Below are 17,784 nucleotides of genomic sequence, written 5' to 3' on the forward strand. Positions count from 1 at the left end.
TTTAAAGTGCAGAAAAACACATAACAGTAAAGTCCAAAACAGTCCAATTGGATACCACGTTTCTAGTAATGTACAGTATATACTGTATACTGTATTTAATCCAGCAGACAATTTTTTTTACAAAACCAGACTATTATTTTATATACCCGTCAAGTTCATATTATCGACTCCAGTTTGTACAGACCATCTGAATAAATGGACGCAGCAGTTTCTGTTCAAATCATAATCACATTGCTTGTGACCTCATTTGCATAGCACCAACAAACAGAGCAACGGTACTGAGGTTTCTCCTGTGTTTGTGACTGAATTCCTCCTCATAGCCCAGGAACTGTGCTCCAACAACAAACATTTACTTCCATCTGCCAACTGATGAGCTCCAGCTTACGAGTCAAAGGGCCGGCACATGAGCCAGGACCCAGCTGGGGCACCATGGACAATTGTTTGACTGACTTTCCTGGTCTGACGCAAATTCCTTCAACTGGAAATGCATTGTCTGGTTTAGTTAAGTTTTGCTTCCAGTTACATTTTGAAGACACATCAAAAAGAAACCTTTTTATGTCAGCCAGCCAACCGCAGTGAAAGATATGCCAATCCTCCCGTTTGCTCCGAAAGTGTTAATGCAAAAATTGTCAAACCTTGCCTCATGTTGCTTAGCAACCAGATGTGCCTGGGTATACATGAAAGAAGCAGAGCTGAAGCACTTCAACCAAAGCTCAAATTTCTTGGCCGGCTAGTACTGTGACTGCCTCTGATCTGATTAGAGATCTATGCTCACTTTCTGTTTTTCTGAAGGGAATATGTCCCATTTTCTTCAAAGATGTACTGATATAATGAAAACAAATGGCCCTGAATGCATGGTTTCTTGAAATAACTTTCACACTGCCATTCCTGATGATGATTATAATGTGTATCCTAAAAAGACATCACATCTGAATTCTTAAAAGACCTGTGGTAGGAAGCATATCTGCAACATCCAAAGAGAAGCTCTGAATAAAAATGGATAAATGCTTGATGCTTTTCTCAGAGAACACTGGAATTTGTAGAAATGAACAAAAAAAAATCAAAAGAGAAAGACTGACTTTACAGACAGTATATAAAGTAGCTACTACATCATACCTGTCATGATCTTGACAACCAGGTTATCTAAGCTTTTTTTAAACTGTATTGATTAAATGAACACAGATTCTTAATGAATATGAATTATATTTTTTAAATACTGTAAATTGAAGACTCAATTTGTACTTAATGACTTTGGGGTTCATATGAGTGAAATTCACTATTAATCTGTGCATATGCATTAACAACAACATTTTGTAAAAGGCCTTTAACCGTTTCGAGAATTGATGACCGAATACAGAGACAAGAAAAAGGTTTAGAGAATTACTGAAGCCTTGAGATTTCAGAAGATACATCCCATGCAAGAACAGCTCTATATCCACAATTTACAATACGAAGATTTGTTAGAAACAGTTCAGCTGTGCCCTTCTGATTGTGCAGTCTGAGGTGTTTTATGTGTAAGAAAGCTGATCGAAACTGCGGCTCTACAGCTTTTGTTTGTCCGACGTGCGACAGTGTAAAGAGCATCAAGAACACCTGCACTGTGCAGCAGATGAAAGAGCCCCTAACCATTGCAGCTTTAAAAAGATTCTGTTAAAAAGCATGTCCAAAAAAAGTAATTAATATCCTCTAGAGGGAGCTGTGACCAGCTGGTACAGAAAAATAATTAAGAAAACATCAGCAGTATCACAAATCAAAGCTTTTCTTGCACGTTTAGTCTTCTGCACTGATACAATTATACACAAAAAATCAATAGTACCTCTTTGTGAGCTAATGTGGTCTCAGTAAGGAAAAGCACACCTTCTAGAGTGACACAGAGCACATTTTTCTCTGCACTGTTGGGGTATTAAGGCAGGGGAGAGAGCTACAGGCAGCCTGAAAGGGCTGAACAAGAGCAAGAGCACTCCACTAGATGCATGGTTCCAAACACACTGTTCTTTTAACTTGAATAAAAAAAATACTGCTCTGATCAGGTTTGGTGTATTTAACTTTCTTCTTCCAATGAATTTACCTGAATATTAGCTTGTGCTAGAGGAGGAGATGGAGCAGGGCTTTCACTGGAAACACTGTTGATGTCCACACTTGGCAAAACCTGTATTCAGACACAAACACAAAGGTGATCACACAGGAGTCAGTCTAAAGTACTAAATCCTACCAAGCACAGTGGACTGCAAACTGTCTGGTTAAAAGAGATCTATTTTAACATGCAGATACGTATTAAGGGTCCCTTTTATACTGAGATCAGATGACATTCGTGGCTGAAGGGTATAGATTAGTATGAAGCGGTGAGTCTCTGAATACCTGCACGGTCAGGGTGGGTGGGTCTTTCTTTTCAGACCTCATCTCCAGCACGGCGACGTTGGGTTTGCGGGCCCCTGCGGGGGGCTTGGGGGGGCAGGGGGGGACGGAGGTGGTCACGGTGACGGGCTGCCTTTGGACTGTGGTCACACTTGAGGGCTGAGGAGCTGCTCCATCCAGCCGAGGAACACCTGAGCAACAGAGAAGAGAGTGGGCTGCGTGTGAGCAGATGAAACCACCAGGTTACAGCACACCACATCACGCCCATGGGCTCGTGTCTGCAGTCTCCACAGATGTAAAGGTACCATGATTTTACAGTACTGAGTAACGAACAATAAAGCTGCAGCAGGCGAATCCCCAACAACTTCAAGCAGGGACAACATCTGACCAATCTAATTATTTTATTCAATGACAGCGATATCTGCAAAGCATTATTTTCTTTATTCCACCCACTCATGAAAAGGGCACAGTTCCATATGGGCTGCCATGACCTCCTCTTCCGCTGGAGGTCTGGAAGCTGTCCAGGGAAGTTTGCAAAAGGCCTGTGACCAGAATGGTTCTGTCTGAGAAATTTCAAGGCAATTACAATTCAAACCTCTACGATTCAAAATGTAACGTCTTAATGGAGTCATATAGTATTAATTGCTTTTTGGATGTCTGTTACTTGAGATGCTTAATACTTACTGAAGTATTTCTTTTTTTATACACCACAAAAAGACAAAGGCAAAGTGAGAATAATTCAGTGAAGCACTAGCCTAAATGCTTTAAGCAACAGAGGCTACAAAATGTTTAAAACATTTAAATCATCTGATTAGCTGATCAGGTAAATAACACATCTAGAAGAACATCACAGAAGCTCAAAAAGCATCCTATGATTTCAATAAATGGATTAGAACTGCAGCCCAATTGAGATAATATGGCAAGAAATAATGTATTTTTAAAAATGTGAATTTAAGACCTTTTCTCAAAAATGTATTACTTACACAGATGCCTGCCACATCGAAAGCAAAAGGCTCCCAACTCTAACTCTGTTCTATAGAGCTGACATGCAAAAAAATGGTAGAGCTCCACGATGTGAACAGTGCATTTCAGAGAGAGGCACAACCACTTACAGAGGGCGAACTGGTGAAAGAGTATTCTCGCTGCTGAAAACAGTTCCGACTCTTAAACGAAACTGGCCTGGAAAGAAGCACTGGAGTCGCGGCAATGAAAACCACATGTATCCTAGTGCAATGCCGGAAGCACCCAAACGCGGGTCAGGCTTGTGGACTGTCAGACAAGCCATGAACACACTGTACACCTACAGTAGCATCCCTTACACACTCGTTCACCACAGACACTGACGTGCAAACATTTACAACATTTTTGTGAAAGAAGAAATGGCCAACTTCTTTTTCAACATGCAGAATGATGCCACAATGTTACCTTATATATCTATAATAATAGGCTCACATGCACACACAAGTATAGCCACTGTGTCGATGAATTTTATCTGACATGCAGAAGATCCTGATTTAGAATAGCAGCCCTTATATTTCATTCCTCCATTCCAGACGACAAAGATCACGGCTCTGTTTACCAAAGGGAGCTGTCATGAATTCCAAAGATCAGAGGCGTGCGCCTGGGACTCTGTGATGAAGCAAGCCTCCTTCTCTTCTGTGATTACAGTTGCATGTTATTCGCGGATGTAAATCTCATCAAAGACACCTTTGCCAGGACTGCAGAAAAGGCTAAAAGTGATATCAGGCTGATTCTACGGTTGTTTTTCCGTTCAGACTATTCTGCTAAGTTGCATGATTTTGATGTTGTCGTCAGTACATCACAAGCTGCAGCTAAAACTTTCCAAGAAACATCTCCATTCTGTTTCTTCAAAGGGAAAATACAATTATATATTTTTTATGAATACTCAAAAGGTCAGACAGTTACACGAGCATGGAAACTGAACAAAATTAGCATGAATGCACCCCAAAAACCCAATGCCAGTTAATCATACTATTTTTTTTTACTATTTTTGTCATCTGAATGTAACCATCTGAAAAACATCACAAAAGTAACTACAACAGTAAACACACAAGAAAATAAGCAACACCTGATGGACACAATCTGAATCAAGTCTTGAATAAACTCATTTTGAGGAACATTGTTTAGCCTCAAATCTGTCACTGATAGCCCATCACATGTTATAAAATACTTTATCTTTAGCCTAGTCAGGATTTTTTTGTAGGACAAGTTTTCAAAGTTCAATGTCAATATTCATTTTGATCCTGCTCTAGAATTTTTTCGTTTAAGGTTGCCTGGCAACTAGATATACCACTGAAAACCTTTCAGAAATGAAGCTCATTTCAGAAATGGTTAGAAAATATAGACCTCAGCTAAGGTTTCTGAATGATAAATCCACTGACCTTTTGCCACAACTGATTTTAAAAGACTGGTTTTCAATTAAAAAACCATGTGACAACATAAGAGAAATTCAAAATGAAGATCAGATGTTTACAGATCTGTTCTGAAACCAGTGAAGCACAAATGCAATCTGTTTTTTTTTTCCCATTTCCAATACTATAGCTGAGGAAATGGTAGGCGAATGATGTAAATTAATTTCCATAGTTTAGCTGGGGGCAATCCACACAGCCTCTTTGGTACAAGTTGAACTGAACAATTCAGCACTGACAAAATCTTTTAAACATCAAAATATGGACTCAGTTCAAATAACACTGGTTAAAAAAACTAAATCTAACAGAGCACAATTAAATCTCTTTAAATAAATGTGGATCTTGCCATTGGATAGCTCATTTAGCAATTAACAAAAGTAATAGGAAAAGAAATTGAATTCAGAAACAAAAAAATAGTCATTTAATCATTAAGTAATCAAATGCATATACCCCCCTCCCCACAACAGAAAAAAGAAAACATATGCAGGCTTTTGGAGCAGCAGATGAAAACAGATCGAAGAACAAAATTGAATTCATCATTTCCTAAGACATGAAAAGCCACATCTGACTATTAAGTATGCTCCTTTCTATCACAAACTCTGGCTGTGATAAATCATGTGCTACATAAGCTGAAAGTCAATTCCAATTTTTGTGACTGGAGGGCTTTTGTGAAAGAAGAGTATGGAAACTATTTTCTTCTGAGAAAACACAAAAGAAACCAGAGTTACAGTTTTAAATGTAGAGGTGTGGCACATTAACCTGTTTTCAGGTTTTTCAGTAAAACAACCCTTAAAAGCTTCCAAAATAATACATTTGAAAAATAAACTAAAGTTCCATGTAGGACCCACTAATTCAAACGATGACCTACTGTATATCATTAATCGCTTCTCTAACTCTTCTTCTTCATAACATGCCAAAACATCAATGTTAATAAAGCACAACAGTGTTGCAGAAGATGTATATATATTTGTAACAAATGTGGTCACATAACTTTCACTAAATGATCACTTAATGTGAAACGTTCTCTTTCATAAATGATGTCTGGATCTACCTGGCTTGCTAATAACACATTTGGTTTGCGTCTGTATTATTGTATTGTTAATTAACAGGGCCTTAATAAGATGTACTAAGCTCTTTGATGAGATTTCAAGAATTGTAAAGAAGTCTTCCCAAGAAAGGCTTTATTCCAACAGAGAGCATTTTATTAAATTTGTAGTATTGCTTCAAGTAACCCTTGATAACAAATTCAGCCATTCATTTATGCAGCCTCACACTAGAAGATTTATTTACATGACATTTACTGTGCTGTTGGTGAAGGACATTTATAATGTCATGATAATGGCCTGAGCTGGACAATAAACTATACTCTTTCCTTCACTTCACACAGGTGTAAACTGCTGTTGAATTTCTTTACTGTATTCAAGATGCACAAAGGCTAAAGTGTTAAGTGTCAGAATACAAAGCAGAGCAATGTATTGTTTAAATGAAAACACAAACATCAATTCGCGCTACAGTTACTTGGAAGAGATTCTGTTCCATTTCTGCATAAATCATTCTGTGAGGCGCCTTAAAACGATTTTGAGGTAATGCTATAAAAGGGCTGTTACAGCTGTATTCCATCGCTGAGACTCAATTCAGCATCACTAACTGATATCTTTGGTTTGGTGATTGTTTAATACTCGACCAGAAATTGCTTTTATTTCAGGTTATTTGCTTAGAAGGCTGTCGTGGTCACTGTAATCATTTTCTGATGATGTTGCTCTAATTGGACTTCATCTTCCTCCTTTCCTGGGTGTTGGGTGAGTCGCATGTTGTTGGGTTTTATTGTCAAAGACATGACTTCTGTTAAATTAGCTCTTTCCCCTCTATGACAGGCTTGTAGAAATGAAGAGCACGTTCAGCAATAGACTGATTCTGCCACGGTGCGACAGGGAGCGCTACAGGAGGTCATTCTTGCCTTCTGCCATAAGACTGTACAACGCATCCACCTTGCGTCTGGGCAGAGGCAACAGCGACAGTGACCTGTTTCTGGAAAACGAATCTACACATCTACTGCTACATCTGTTCTCTTTCTTTTCTTTTCCCGTTTACAACCGTTTTTTGTGCAATATATGCCAGGGACCCGTGAAATACATTTATATTTATATCTACAGTATATCTATATTTATATTCATATGTGTGATACGATTTTTCTGCGTACTGTTCTGTTCTAGTTTGTTCTTTGTGTGTCCGGACTGTGAGTCACTCTTTTAGTGCTCCCCTCACTGTACTGATTGTATTGTATGTATTGTACTATTATTATTATTGTATCATTCATTACACTGTGGCTCTGTTGTCTGTGTAAAGCTGCTGTTGCACTGCAATTTCCTTCACGGGACCAATAAAGTACCTATCTATCATGCACAGTTCTTTTAATTTTTAAACTTGTAGCATTTAACAGATAAACATAGTTAATGATCTCATATAATTCATTAATTTAATGACTGTGTCTGTGGAGATTAAATTGAAATGTGCTGCAAACATAGAACAAACAGAAAAAGGAGAATTATGTATTAATTAATTATGAATAATTAGTATTATGCTATTGAGTAGAAGAAACCGCCCCAGAGCATTTCATATAATGATTTCTGCTAGATCCAGGGTGCTCAACTACACCTTCAATGTTTTCTAATTGAGTAAATAATGAGTTCAATTAGGTAATTAAGGACTCATGTGCTAAGAAAACCACAAATAAACATCCTGGCCCTCCAGGACTGGAGTTGTGCTCTCCTGTGTTAGAAACTTTTTGCTTGCTGTGTATTGTTTATATCACTGAGCCCAGAGAGCCACAGGACCTCCTGGTTTCAAAGGGAGCTCAAACTCCCCCAGTGACTAAATACTTGGAAATAGTTGCAATTTAGACTGATTCAGACAATAATTGGTTCAATTAATCCATTACGTGCTGAGGTGAATTTAAAAACAGAATGTCCAAGTGTTTCCAGCCATTAACACATAAAAACATGGGTTTGTACCATGTGTTTTTAGAGTTCAAAAGTCTGCTATCGATGATAGTGTAATCCAAGCTACAGAAACCTACTGTTTTAATTTCCACAAAGTACACAACAGCTGTTTTCTGGGTTATTGAATTGTGTACTAAATCTAGAAAAGAAAAAATAAAGCTTAATGCATAATGCATAATGCCACAAAATAACAATTTAATAATCTGCATCTTGAAATATTTCCATTATTTACAGTATATAAAGATTTTATTCCACTCATGAAAGAAGAAAGCAACAAATGCTCAAAGTCTGCTTTACGGTTGATCTTCAAATGTTGCCTAACCTAGATCATTAAAATATGACCTGCTGAGTCATATTTTCCATTACACATGAGGTATTGCACATTTAAAAAATCTGCCGGCATAGCTAGAAGACCTGAAAAAGAATATCCATTGATTTTCTAACCGTTTTTTTCCAATAAAAGTTGCTGTGGAGCTGGAACGTATCCTGACAAGCACAAGGCAGAGTACAGCCCGGATGGCACACCAGAGCACACAGACACACAGGATACACACAGACAAACATGCACACACTCACACCAGGGTCCGTTAACCTAGTATGTTTTTGGACTGAGGGAGGAAACTGGAGTTCCCGAAGGAAACCTACACAAAGACGGGGAGAACAAACAAGTATAGCACCCCAGGAATCGAACCCAGGGGTCCAGTGCTGTGGGACTACAAACAGGGATTCCACTATATTTGACACTGCCTCCAAATCATGAGAGGTTTCTGAATGATAATGATCTGAGTGAAAGGAATCGACACTTTTGCAAACACCTGAGTTTTTTTAAAGCAGATTAGAAAGACAACGACAGGATATCCACTCATCTACATGCTAGCGAACATTCACACAATGCATTTTTAATGAAAAGGAATGTGGTAATCCCATGAATGTAATTGAGCATCGAACATTTTAAGCACCACTGATTACTGGTTAGGCCACCAAGTCAAAGCAAATTCCACAAAGCATACAAGAGCAGAACTAAGCCATCAGCAGCTCATCTCAACAGCTTAACTGCAGTGCAGTTCTGTTACTCATGGCAACTGAAGCCAGAAACATTTATATTCCTCCTCTTCATTCAACCATCATGCAATGTGATTGTTACACTGTGGTCGTGGATACTGTATTGTGCTAGACAGAAATTCCATTTGATCAATTAATCAATTAATACAGCCTTAATGTTTTTTAAGTGTGGGAGGAAATCAAGAGCCCCAAAAGCCCACATTAATAGGGAAACTACACAAAATACACACATAATATATCATACTCTAAAATCAAACCCGGGACCTAAGAGCAGAGAGCCAACAGCTCTAACCAGCATGCCTCTGTGGCAGCCATAATTGGAACCTGTAGTCCCTTTATTTTCTTCATTGTTCAAAGAGGGAAATTTCTCTAAGGATACAAAAACGGAAAACCACTTGTTTTATTTTCTTCTAATGAAGTGAAAAAGGATTTGTTTTCAAATACAAGTAATCACTTACAGAACAGTATGTCTTTAGGTCCTTCAGATCAAGCGTCAATAGCTAGTGGCTAACAAAGAACGAAAAATAAATCAATATATGCCTTTTAATCTTCTTTTCATCCTTGGAGATGCAGCTGTGAAAAGCCTTTTCAAAAGCAAAACAAAACATTTTACTTCAGCTCTACTTTAACAATGTAGCAACTTAACAGATTCCTGAGGGAGAAACTGCAATATTCTATCATGCGCGTCAAGGACAGGATAATGTGGAAAACATTCTGCGATTGAGTAATCACTTTTAAAGTCCCTAACAAGGGTAGTGAACGTGTTCTGGTCCTGGAGGATCACAAAGCATCTGGTCTTATAAGTCTAATCTATATCATCAATATGGAAAGTCAAGGAACACATGCACTTTTATTATTATTATTTTATTACTCAATTCAATAGGTTAATTGGTTCAGTTAAGTTAGAAATGGACAGCTGTCCATTAAGGCCTTAAGGTCCTTAAGGCACTGGCATTTTCATTTCAAATGATCTTCTAAAATCTCTGCTTAACTCAACACCTCACTCTTCAGTGGGCAGATCAAGACTGCACCAGCTGTTTAAACTTTGATGATTTCTTGGTGACTGTGGTTCTCAAAGGGCTAGGCTGGCCTTTGGTTAGAAACTCAACTTGTTTTTTCCCAAGGGTGCTTTTTCCTTATATGTCTTTATATGGCTTCATTTTGGCTTCATTACTCTGCTCTCCTCCCCAATGATAGCTGGTGTGTGGTGAGCGTTCTGGCGCACTATGGCTGCTGTCGCATCATCCAGGTGGGGCTGCACTATGGTGATGATGGAGGGGATCCCCATTACCTGTAAAGCGCTTTGAGTAGAGTGTCTAGAAAAGTGCTATATAAGTGTAAACAATTAATTATTATTATTATATATGTGAAGACCAAGTGGAATGGTACTGCACTTGTGTGGTCTGTGATTGAATGGTGCCAAGTCCTGCTTTGTGACCTGTGCTTCCAGGACAGGCTCTGGGATGACTCTTTTGTGGAATAAGCGATTCTGTGACAGTGGACGTATCGATGATACAAGTCCACCAGGATACAATTATGTCACATTTCTTTCAATAACATCAAGGAGACAATGTGATATACCATTCAGCAATATTTAGATGTGATGGGAACGCAAAATAAGTAAATTAATGTAACATACTGTCTTCATCAGTGTTGCTTTTTGCAGGCATCAATACACCTCAGGTTCTCTTCAAAAAGCACAGCTTAGAATGAAACCAGAAAATGGAAATTAGATTTTAAAATTTCAGCCAGATATGTGCTGTTGTTTTATTTTTAAGGTCAGCCTGCAAAGTCAAGATGCTGGAACTGCTACAACATAATGACAATATTGAAAGGTTTTGGCCACAACTGCAATAGGAAATAGTTATTCAGTTATAATATGCGTCACTTGTAGGTGAAATGGGTATTATTACAAAGTTCAGATCAAAACAGCAACCACTATAACTATTATGTGATAAAAGGCCTTTTTTCTCAATGTTTATCCTCCAACAAAGCTTTCTAATTTTGTGGGTATGGATCTTCTTGCAGTTGCTTAAATAATCTCAGAATTTTGATTACGGCATCTGTCCCTCTAAACATTCCCAACCTTTAGAAGTATTTCACTTTCCAGAACTCAGAATCTACTGATACCTGTGCCAACTGCATATCAGAATATGTGCATCTCTCTTCTATTGACATATTGAAATGGATTGTGCTAGTTCTAAGGAAACTTCATTGCATTTTGAAATTTAAAATTCAAGTGCAGTTTTGAGCCAAGGGACCATTTCCTCCCACTTGTCGTACAAGGATGTTAGAAGAGTGTTTGAAATTTTTATGCTTAAAGAGCTCCTTTGAAATGAAATGCACTTTCCAATCAGATTGTGTCCTATGAAAGAAATGCTCAGCATAACCCTTCATGAGCACCAATATACCATGATACCATGTTGAACCCGCATTTGGAGTAATTATTCCTTACAAAACTGATTCTGGTTAAAGACTGCTATTTATGATTCAAGTGCAATTTCTATTTTCACAGACTTATTTTTGCATTATTTACAGTACATGTATTCTACTAGCATACGGTTAATAAACAACAGGAAAACATTGAACAAGCTAGACTGCTCTTTCAAATTATATTCAGTTAATAGCCGTGTCGCACGGAAAACAAGAACTGAATATGCACAGAGCACACATACACTTTCTCCTGACATGTTTTAGTTTGTGGTGGCCCAAAATTATCAAGATTTCCCAAGAATTACATAAACTGATTTATTCCAACTGCCAAGCTTGAGGAGATACAAATGTTCAGAGAGGATCTGTTTCCCATCTTTGGTTACTATTCTGCATTCGAATCCGCTGCAGATGAAAGAGATTTGCTAGCCACTTGGGTCTCTACCATATCCAAAGTTTACCCAGGGGATCCTTGAGGAGGAAAATTAGGGCACCTTTAATCTATGCATTCTGATGCGACACATGAAGATCGTTTGCTCAAAAGGCCTGCTTAAATGGGTTTATACTAACTTATTAATGAGTCCATAAAACTCTCATATAACTTAAAAGTTTAGAATGTTGACCAAAACTCTTACAAAACTACCAAGATTGTCAGACTTGTGCTAATGTCAGTTCTTTGATGTTTCTTTTTTAAATTCAGTGCTGACTATTGTAATTCCTTGCCACCTTTATAACGAAAAACTTACAAATAGTTACACCCCACAATATAAAATGCTGATGGTACCTGAGAAATATTATGACACAATGTACACTGCTTGATCTTTGTTTGTTTTATACATATATAGAGAGAGTTTAAATATACTGTATATAGCTGATCCTTTTATCCCAAGTAACTTATATGTGTCCACTATTTATAAAGCCGGGTATTTTACTGGAGCGATTTGGATGAAGCACCTTGCTCAGGGGTACAACAGCAGCATCTAACCTGGGACTTTTACCCATAACCTTCCAATTATGGGTCCAGAATCCTGACCACTGCTTCACACTGCATTTCAAAAGCTCTCCTGTGTTACAGTAGAGTAACATCCTTAGTCAGAAATTAAGCAACTGCCCTATAGGGAATGATGAGGCAGACAAAGCTTCAGAGTCATTAACTCGGTACAATATAAAGAAACCTCTGCTCTCGATTTGAAGGCTACAGGGATTGAAGAGGGCAGGCCGCCTTTTTAAAACATGCCACCTGTCTCACCTGCAGGGTCCATTCTTTGGCTCTCTATTCTTTCAGATCCCTGCACCCTTTTCCTCACTCCCTCACACCTGAGGAAAGCTCAAGAGCTGAACTGAAAGCTTTTCTGAGCTTTTCTTCTCCCTACTTTCCAGTGTAGAATTAACCTCCGAGCTTCCCTCTGCACCCCACGCTGCATGTTCACGGCATACCTGACACAGCTAAACTCGTCACATTTTCTCTTTTAGTAAACATCCTTCACTAGGTACAAGCGTACAAGATATAAGCCAAAGAGGAAAAAAGGGGGGAAACAATTGTGAATTACTTTGCAATATGAAAAAATAAAGAAATAAACCTCTAACATCTTGAAATTGTTCCTAGTACAGTAAGCAAGAGACCGTAAATGGACTGTTTTATTATGCCAGGAGATGCCTGCCTGAGGCCGTCAAATACCATTAACCACACAACTATCAACAGTGACACTGTGGCAACTGCAGACTAGTGATCTGCCAGCTGCATTGCAGATATAATTACAGCCTGGCTGCAGCAGCTCTGCACGGAATTGAAGATGGCAAGAACTCTCCTTTTTTTGCTCAGAACTTGTCTGCATCAATTTCATGTAACTCTACATCTTGTACAAGCCCACAAGCTGTAATGTTGATGCTATTTTTCCTCTTTTGTACTAACATTTAACCTCACGTCTGTTGACAGCTTCTACTAAAAATGCATATTATTCTTGGGCCTGCTAGCCTCCACCAACATCTTTTTCCCTGTTCTAATATGTCTCTGTCACCTGCTTAAGTCCTGTTTCTGTAAAAAAATGAACAATGGTACATTCAAAATAAATTGCATTTATTTAGCACACGTCATCCCAAAGGCGTGTGCGAACAGGAAAGGACCCGCTTCATCCAGCACTGAAGCGCAGCCCCCACCTGGACGACATACTGTAGCAGCCTTTCTGCACCAGCTGCCCCACTGTACAGCAGACCAGATCAGAACAAGCCAGGAACTACTATAGCCATACACTGCGTGGTTGAAACTAAGCTTCATTAGAACGCAAGCCACTTTTTGGCTCTTAAAATGTCCTTGTGCCAATTAAAGTCCGACAAGCAAACTCAATATGAATTTCCAAGGGAAGTTTAATTAGACTGTGGTAGATTTTTGTGCGACGTCCTCCATGAAGTTCTCCTTAAAACGCACCCGGCTAAGACATGTTCTGTCAGCACTGGCGTCCAGCCATTGCTTGCTGCATTCAGGAGGAAAAGGGGAAAATAACACAAGCCTCCATTTCCTGGGTGGATTAAAAGCTGACCAATTTTAGTTGCACAGCTCTCTGAGAGCTGTCATATCACACAGCGGCAGGAGTCCTCTCCCATCTTTCAGCTCTTCGATATAGGTGCCAGACCGCTCCCATTTATCAATAACTAATTAAATGATACAAGAAACTTATTTCACATAAAATGTCATTATGAGGATAAGGGGAAAGACGCATTTAGAGCAGGGCACAGAAGTCTTTTTTTTTCCCTTCCAAAATGTGATTAAAATAGAAGCAGTACTTAGTGGTTTTAAATTAGAAATGTAACACTGTTATAATTAAGGTTCAAACTTACAGAGCTAAAATATTACCCTAATATGTTTTTTTTAATCACTGCACTTTCAATGCCATTTTAATAGAAAGTGAGGAGTCTTGAAGCAGAATTCAACATGACTTCAATCACACTCAGCAGCAGGGGAGCTCAGTGACCTTCAGTGGCACAGCATTAGCCGGAACCTGCAGTCGTTCACAGACACTTCTAATGAGGTCAACATCCCAACAGGGTATCCTTTATATATACAGTATGGGATACGGCTCAACTCCAAGCATTAGTTGCAGATTGTTGCATATAACATAAGCAGTACACAAAGATGGCAGGAGTATCTACTGCAGAAATGTATTGTGGAAAAACAGGTTATATTTTATACTGATCATAAAAAAACAGTTACAACTGCAACAAAATTCACATGTTCTTATTTTTAGGAAATGATAAGATTGTTTGTAGGAGGCGCACTGACTTTTTTGTTGAACCAACATGACACAGGAATATTCCCCATGTTGACTGGCTTCTCTCCTCAGCAGGGCTGGCTGCCAGGGAGTCGACTGTGGAAGTCACAGGACAACAGCTTGTGTGGCCCCTGCCGGATGCCACTAAAGATCCATGCCACACGCTTGGCACAGGCCTGCAGAGGCTGTCTTGGGGGATTCGGTTTCAATCCTCATGATTCTGTTCATGAGGATGCCTGCTCCATGGCATCACTGTCACCGAAAACCTCACAAGGAAGCCAGTGGTGCACGGGCAGCCTGAGGACGTGTGCTGTCCTGCTGGAATGCTGTCACGTCAGGAAGAGTCCGCAGGAAGGACATTTGAGTGAGGTTCCAGGACACGTCAATGCAGTGACTAAACACTCTGAACCCCTCTCCTGGCCCTCCCCAGCAATCTCAGTGTCCTTTTCTGAAGTCACACAGATCAAGGCCTAACATTGACTATTTCTATACAGGTGCTGTTCTCTTGATAAGTGGGACATATTGATTTCTTTCAGCATTTTGCTTTCTTAATTTTCAACAAGCTTGACATTCAAAAGGCTAAAAGACCTTGTCAGCTGTGCCTGATCAGCTCTCTCACTACTGATGTGATTTAGTGCTTATGCAACTGTCAAATTCATTTAGGTATATAATAGTTTAGAATGATCGGTTAATGAAAATGGTGCCAAGAATTGTATATTTCTATTAATTACGTCTATTTGTATAGAAAGCAGTACATTTCATTTTCTAAATGACCAGCATGAATAATTACTTTAGGTTCACCAGCATGAATCAGATGGATTGATATTTTGAAAGAGTATACAAGGCCACGTCGTCAGAATGGAATCAGGTTAAAAAAGAAACATAAAAGCTGCACATCACATTTTGACTTTTGTTAACAACGTCTTTATAATATCAAGATAGTTTTCAATGTTTTTCCATTGAGGAATAAAAAGATCTATATGGGAATCGGTGTTATTCCCCAGGAACACAAACAGGGTTAAACAGCCTTACCCAGAGGGATGGCCACCGGGATGAGGAGCCCTTCCAGTGGGGCTGACCTGATTCCTGTGCTGGGCACATCTCTGGAAGGGCTGAACACATAGTCAAGCACATGAGAGAAGGGCTGTCCTGCGGGTCTGCTGTCTGTCTTCTTCGGAGGGAAAAGCCCAGTTTGTGTTCTTGCAGATTTCACCTTGATCCCTAGAGAACACAGTAAAGTCATTCTGATTTTCACATGACTACCACTGGTTTGCACCACCACAGATTCTGCTTAACAGGAATTGGACTCCAAAGCACATTGCTGGTGTGCTTTGCAGTTACTGCCGTGCCTGCACCAGAACAGCAGCCTGACTCCAAAACCGCTAGGCTCAACAGACTTAACAGAATGAGTCCAGCACTGAAACACTGTTTACAGTGCAAACTAAAGCACAAGAAATAAAATTCCCTTCTACTGCAAAATCTAATTGGAGTAAACACCTTCTGATTTAAAATTATTTACATAACACTCAATAAGAGAGAAATCCTGTTTTTTGCAGTCTAAATCTCCACACAAAACAAAATTTGGACTAGATCATACTGCATGTCTGAAAGATTTAGTTTTTTGACTTGGTAGAAAAAAAGGCACAATAGTCCCACAGGGCTTTTTAGAAGAACATACATTGACAGACCATTATTACTGTGAGTTTAGAGCATTTCTGTATTGGGCAAATACTTTGTACCATAATACCTTCAAAATAAAACTGCAGCAAAGCTATCAAAGAAGCTTCGTCTCATGAGTTCTGCATAGCGCCAATGCTTGGGTTGCTTTTGATCAGAAAAAAGACCAATGAAAAATCAAACAAAAAAAAAAAGAATGCAAATGGAGGGACATTGAGACAAAGCAATTTGTGCATCACTGGGAAACTGAGGCAGCCCATAAAATATCTGTTTATGACCCCTTTGTGTGAGAAGACAGCCTCAGTTACTGGGTTGCTTTAATTGAAGAGATGAAGAACATAATGCTTGTGCTCAGGAGTTTATGACAAATCCCAACTTTGCACATCAACCTTTTTTAATTGAAATTCACAGCCAAGAACCGGGGCAGAGAGCTTTTCATGTTTAATAAAAGCAAACTGCTGGCACTAACACAATGAATAAATACAGTATATGATAAAAATGATCTTTCTACCAAATCCACTCAATTGTTAGCAAGAAAATGAGAGTTTGACATTAAACAAAACAAACCGAACCAAACCTAATTTTCAAGGCTGCACAGTATTTCTTGATTTCTTGTTCACTTATGAAACATTCAGACCATAAAGAGTTAATCAGTGTTATTTGAAGTTTAAAATCAGGTTGGACTAGTTATGACCAACTTATGAACAGTTAATTAATATTAAAGATTTCATGATACAGAAGCTAATCACACAGAGAAGATCAGAACAAGGCAGCAGTTAAACAGGTAAGTATTTACTAAATGGGAGTAACCTATAACTGTAAATACTTCGAGATAGCTATGGTTGAGGATCCCACATCATATTCACACTGTTTCTATTTTGACACATACTGTTTAGCCCAAAATATACCAGCACCAGTTGTGACAAGCAGCTGTTTATCATCAAAGATGCACTTTAGACTGCTAGGCAACTAGTCTTCTCATCAAAGAAAATAAAGAATGCATTAAAGAACTAAAACCCAGAGGCCCAGCTAATCAGCATATATTATTACTCATCATTTTCCTTCTCTTCTGCATTCATATTCCAGAGGATTTTAATAAATATATAAGCATACAGAATATTTGTTAAACCATTCGTCTATGAATTTCTCAAACATTTTGCAGCCATAATCTAAAGACCACATGGAGTTCCTGAACCTAAATAATTTATTTTTCAGCATGGCACCAGGTGGTCATTTTAAGTATATGCAATGCTTGGGTTAATTCTCCTTTGTCTGAGACATACTGATAACTTATTGAGGACAATGTAGCACTGCCATGTTTTCATGTGTTATAAAAGGATTCAAAGCATAAGACCCCTGTGAGAAGACCCCGAGTACTGATGGTCACTCACCTTTGACACTCTCCACCACCCTTGGCCGCTGGGGCTTGGACTTTGGAGAAGGAGAGTTGATCCTGAGATAAGGAGCTCTTTTCAGAGTGCTGCGGTGGCCCTGGTACACAGCCCTCCCATAAACCCTCTGTAGATACTCTTCATCTTCTAGCTCTTGACCCTGAGGTCCATGACA

At 38.9% G+C, this 17,784-nt stretch overlaps 1 protein-coding gene across 10 annotated transcripts in view; it reads right to left on the reverse strand.

Annotated features, from left to right (window-relative positions):
• Positions 1-17,784, reverse strand: part of kiaa0586 (KIAA0586 ortholog) — a 177,236-nt gene that overhangs the window by 47,694 nt on the left and 111,758 nt on the right. For all 10 annotated transcript variants that reach the window (XM_088647581.1, XM_088647580.1, XM_088647579.1 and 7 more), the window contains 4 exons: positions 17,610-17,769; positions 15,574-15,762; positions 2,359-2,546; positions 2,069-2,149 (listed from right to left, as the gene is read on the reverse strand). In XM_088647581.1, coding sequence (XP_088503707.1) covers positions 2,069-2,149; positions 2,359-2,546; positions 15,574-15,762; positions 17,610-17,769 — 618 coding nt within the window. The remainder of the gene's footprint in view (positions 1-2,068; positions 2,150-2,358; positions 2,547-15,573; positions 15,763-17,609; positions 17,770-17,784) is intronic.

The sequence above is a fragment of the Lepisosteus platostomus genome, chromosome 10 (assembly GCF_059453375.1).
Source record: "Lepisosteus platostomus isolate fLepPlt1 chromosome 10, fLepPlt1.hap1, whole genome shotgun sequence".
NCBI lineage: Eukaryota > Metazoa > Chordata > Actinopteri > Semionotiformes > Lepisosteidae > Lepisosteus > Lepisosteus platostomus.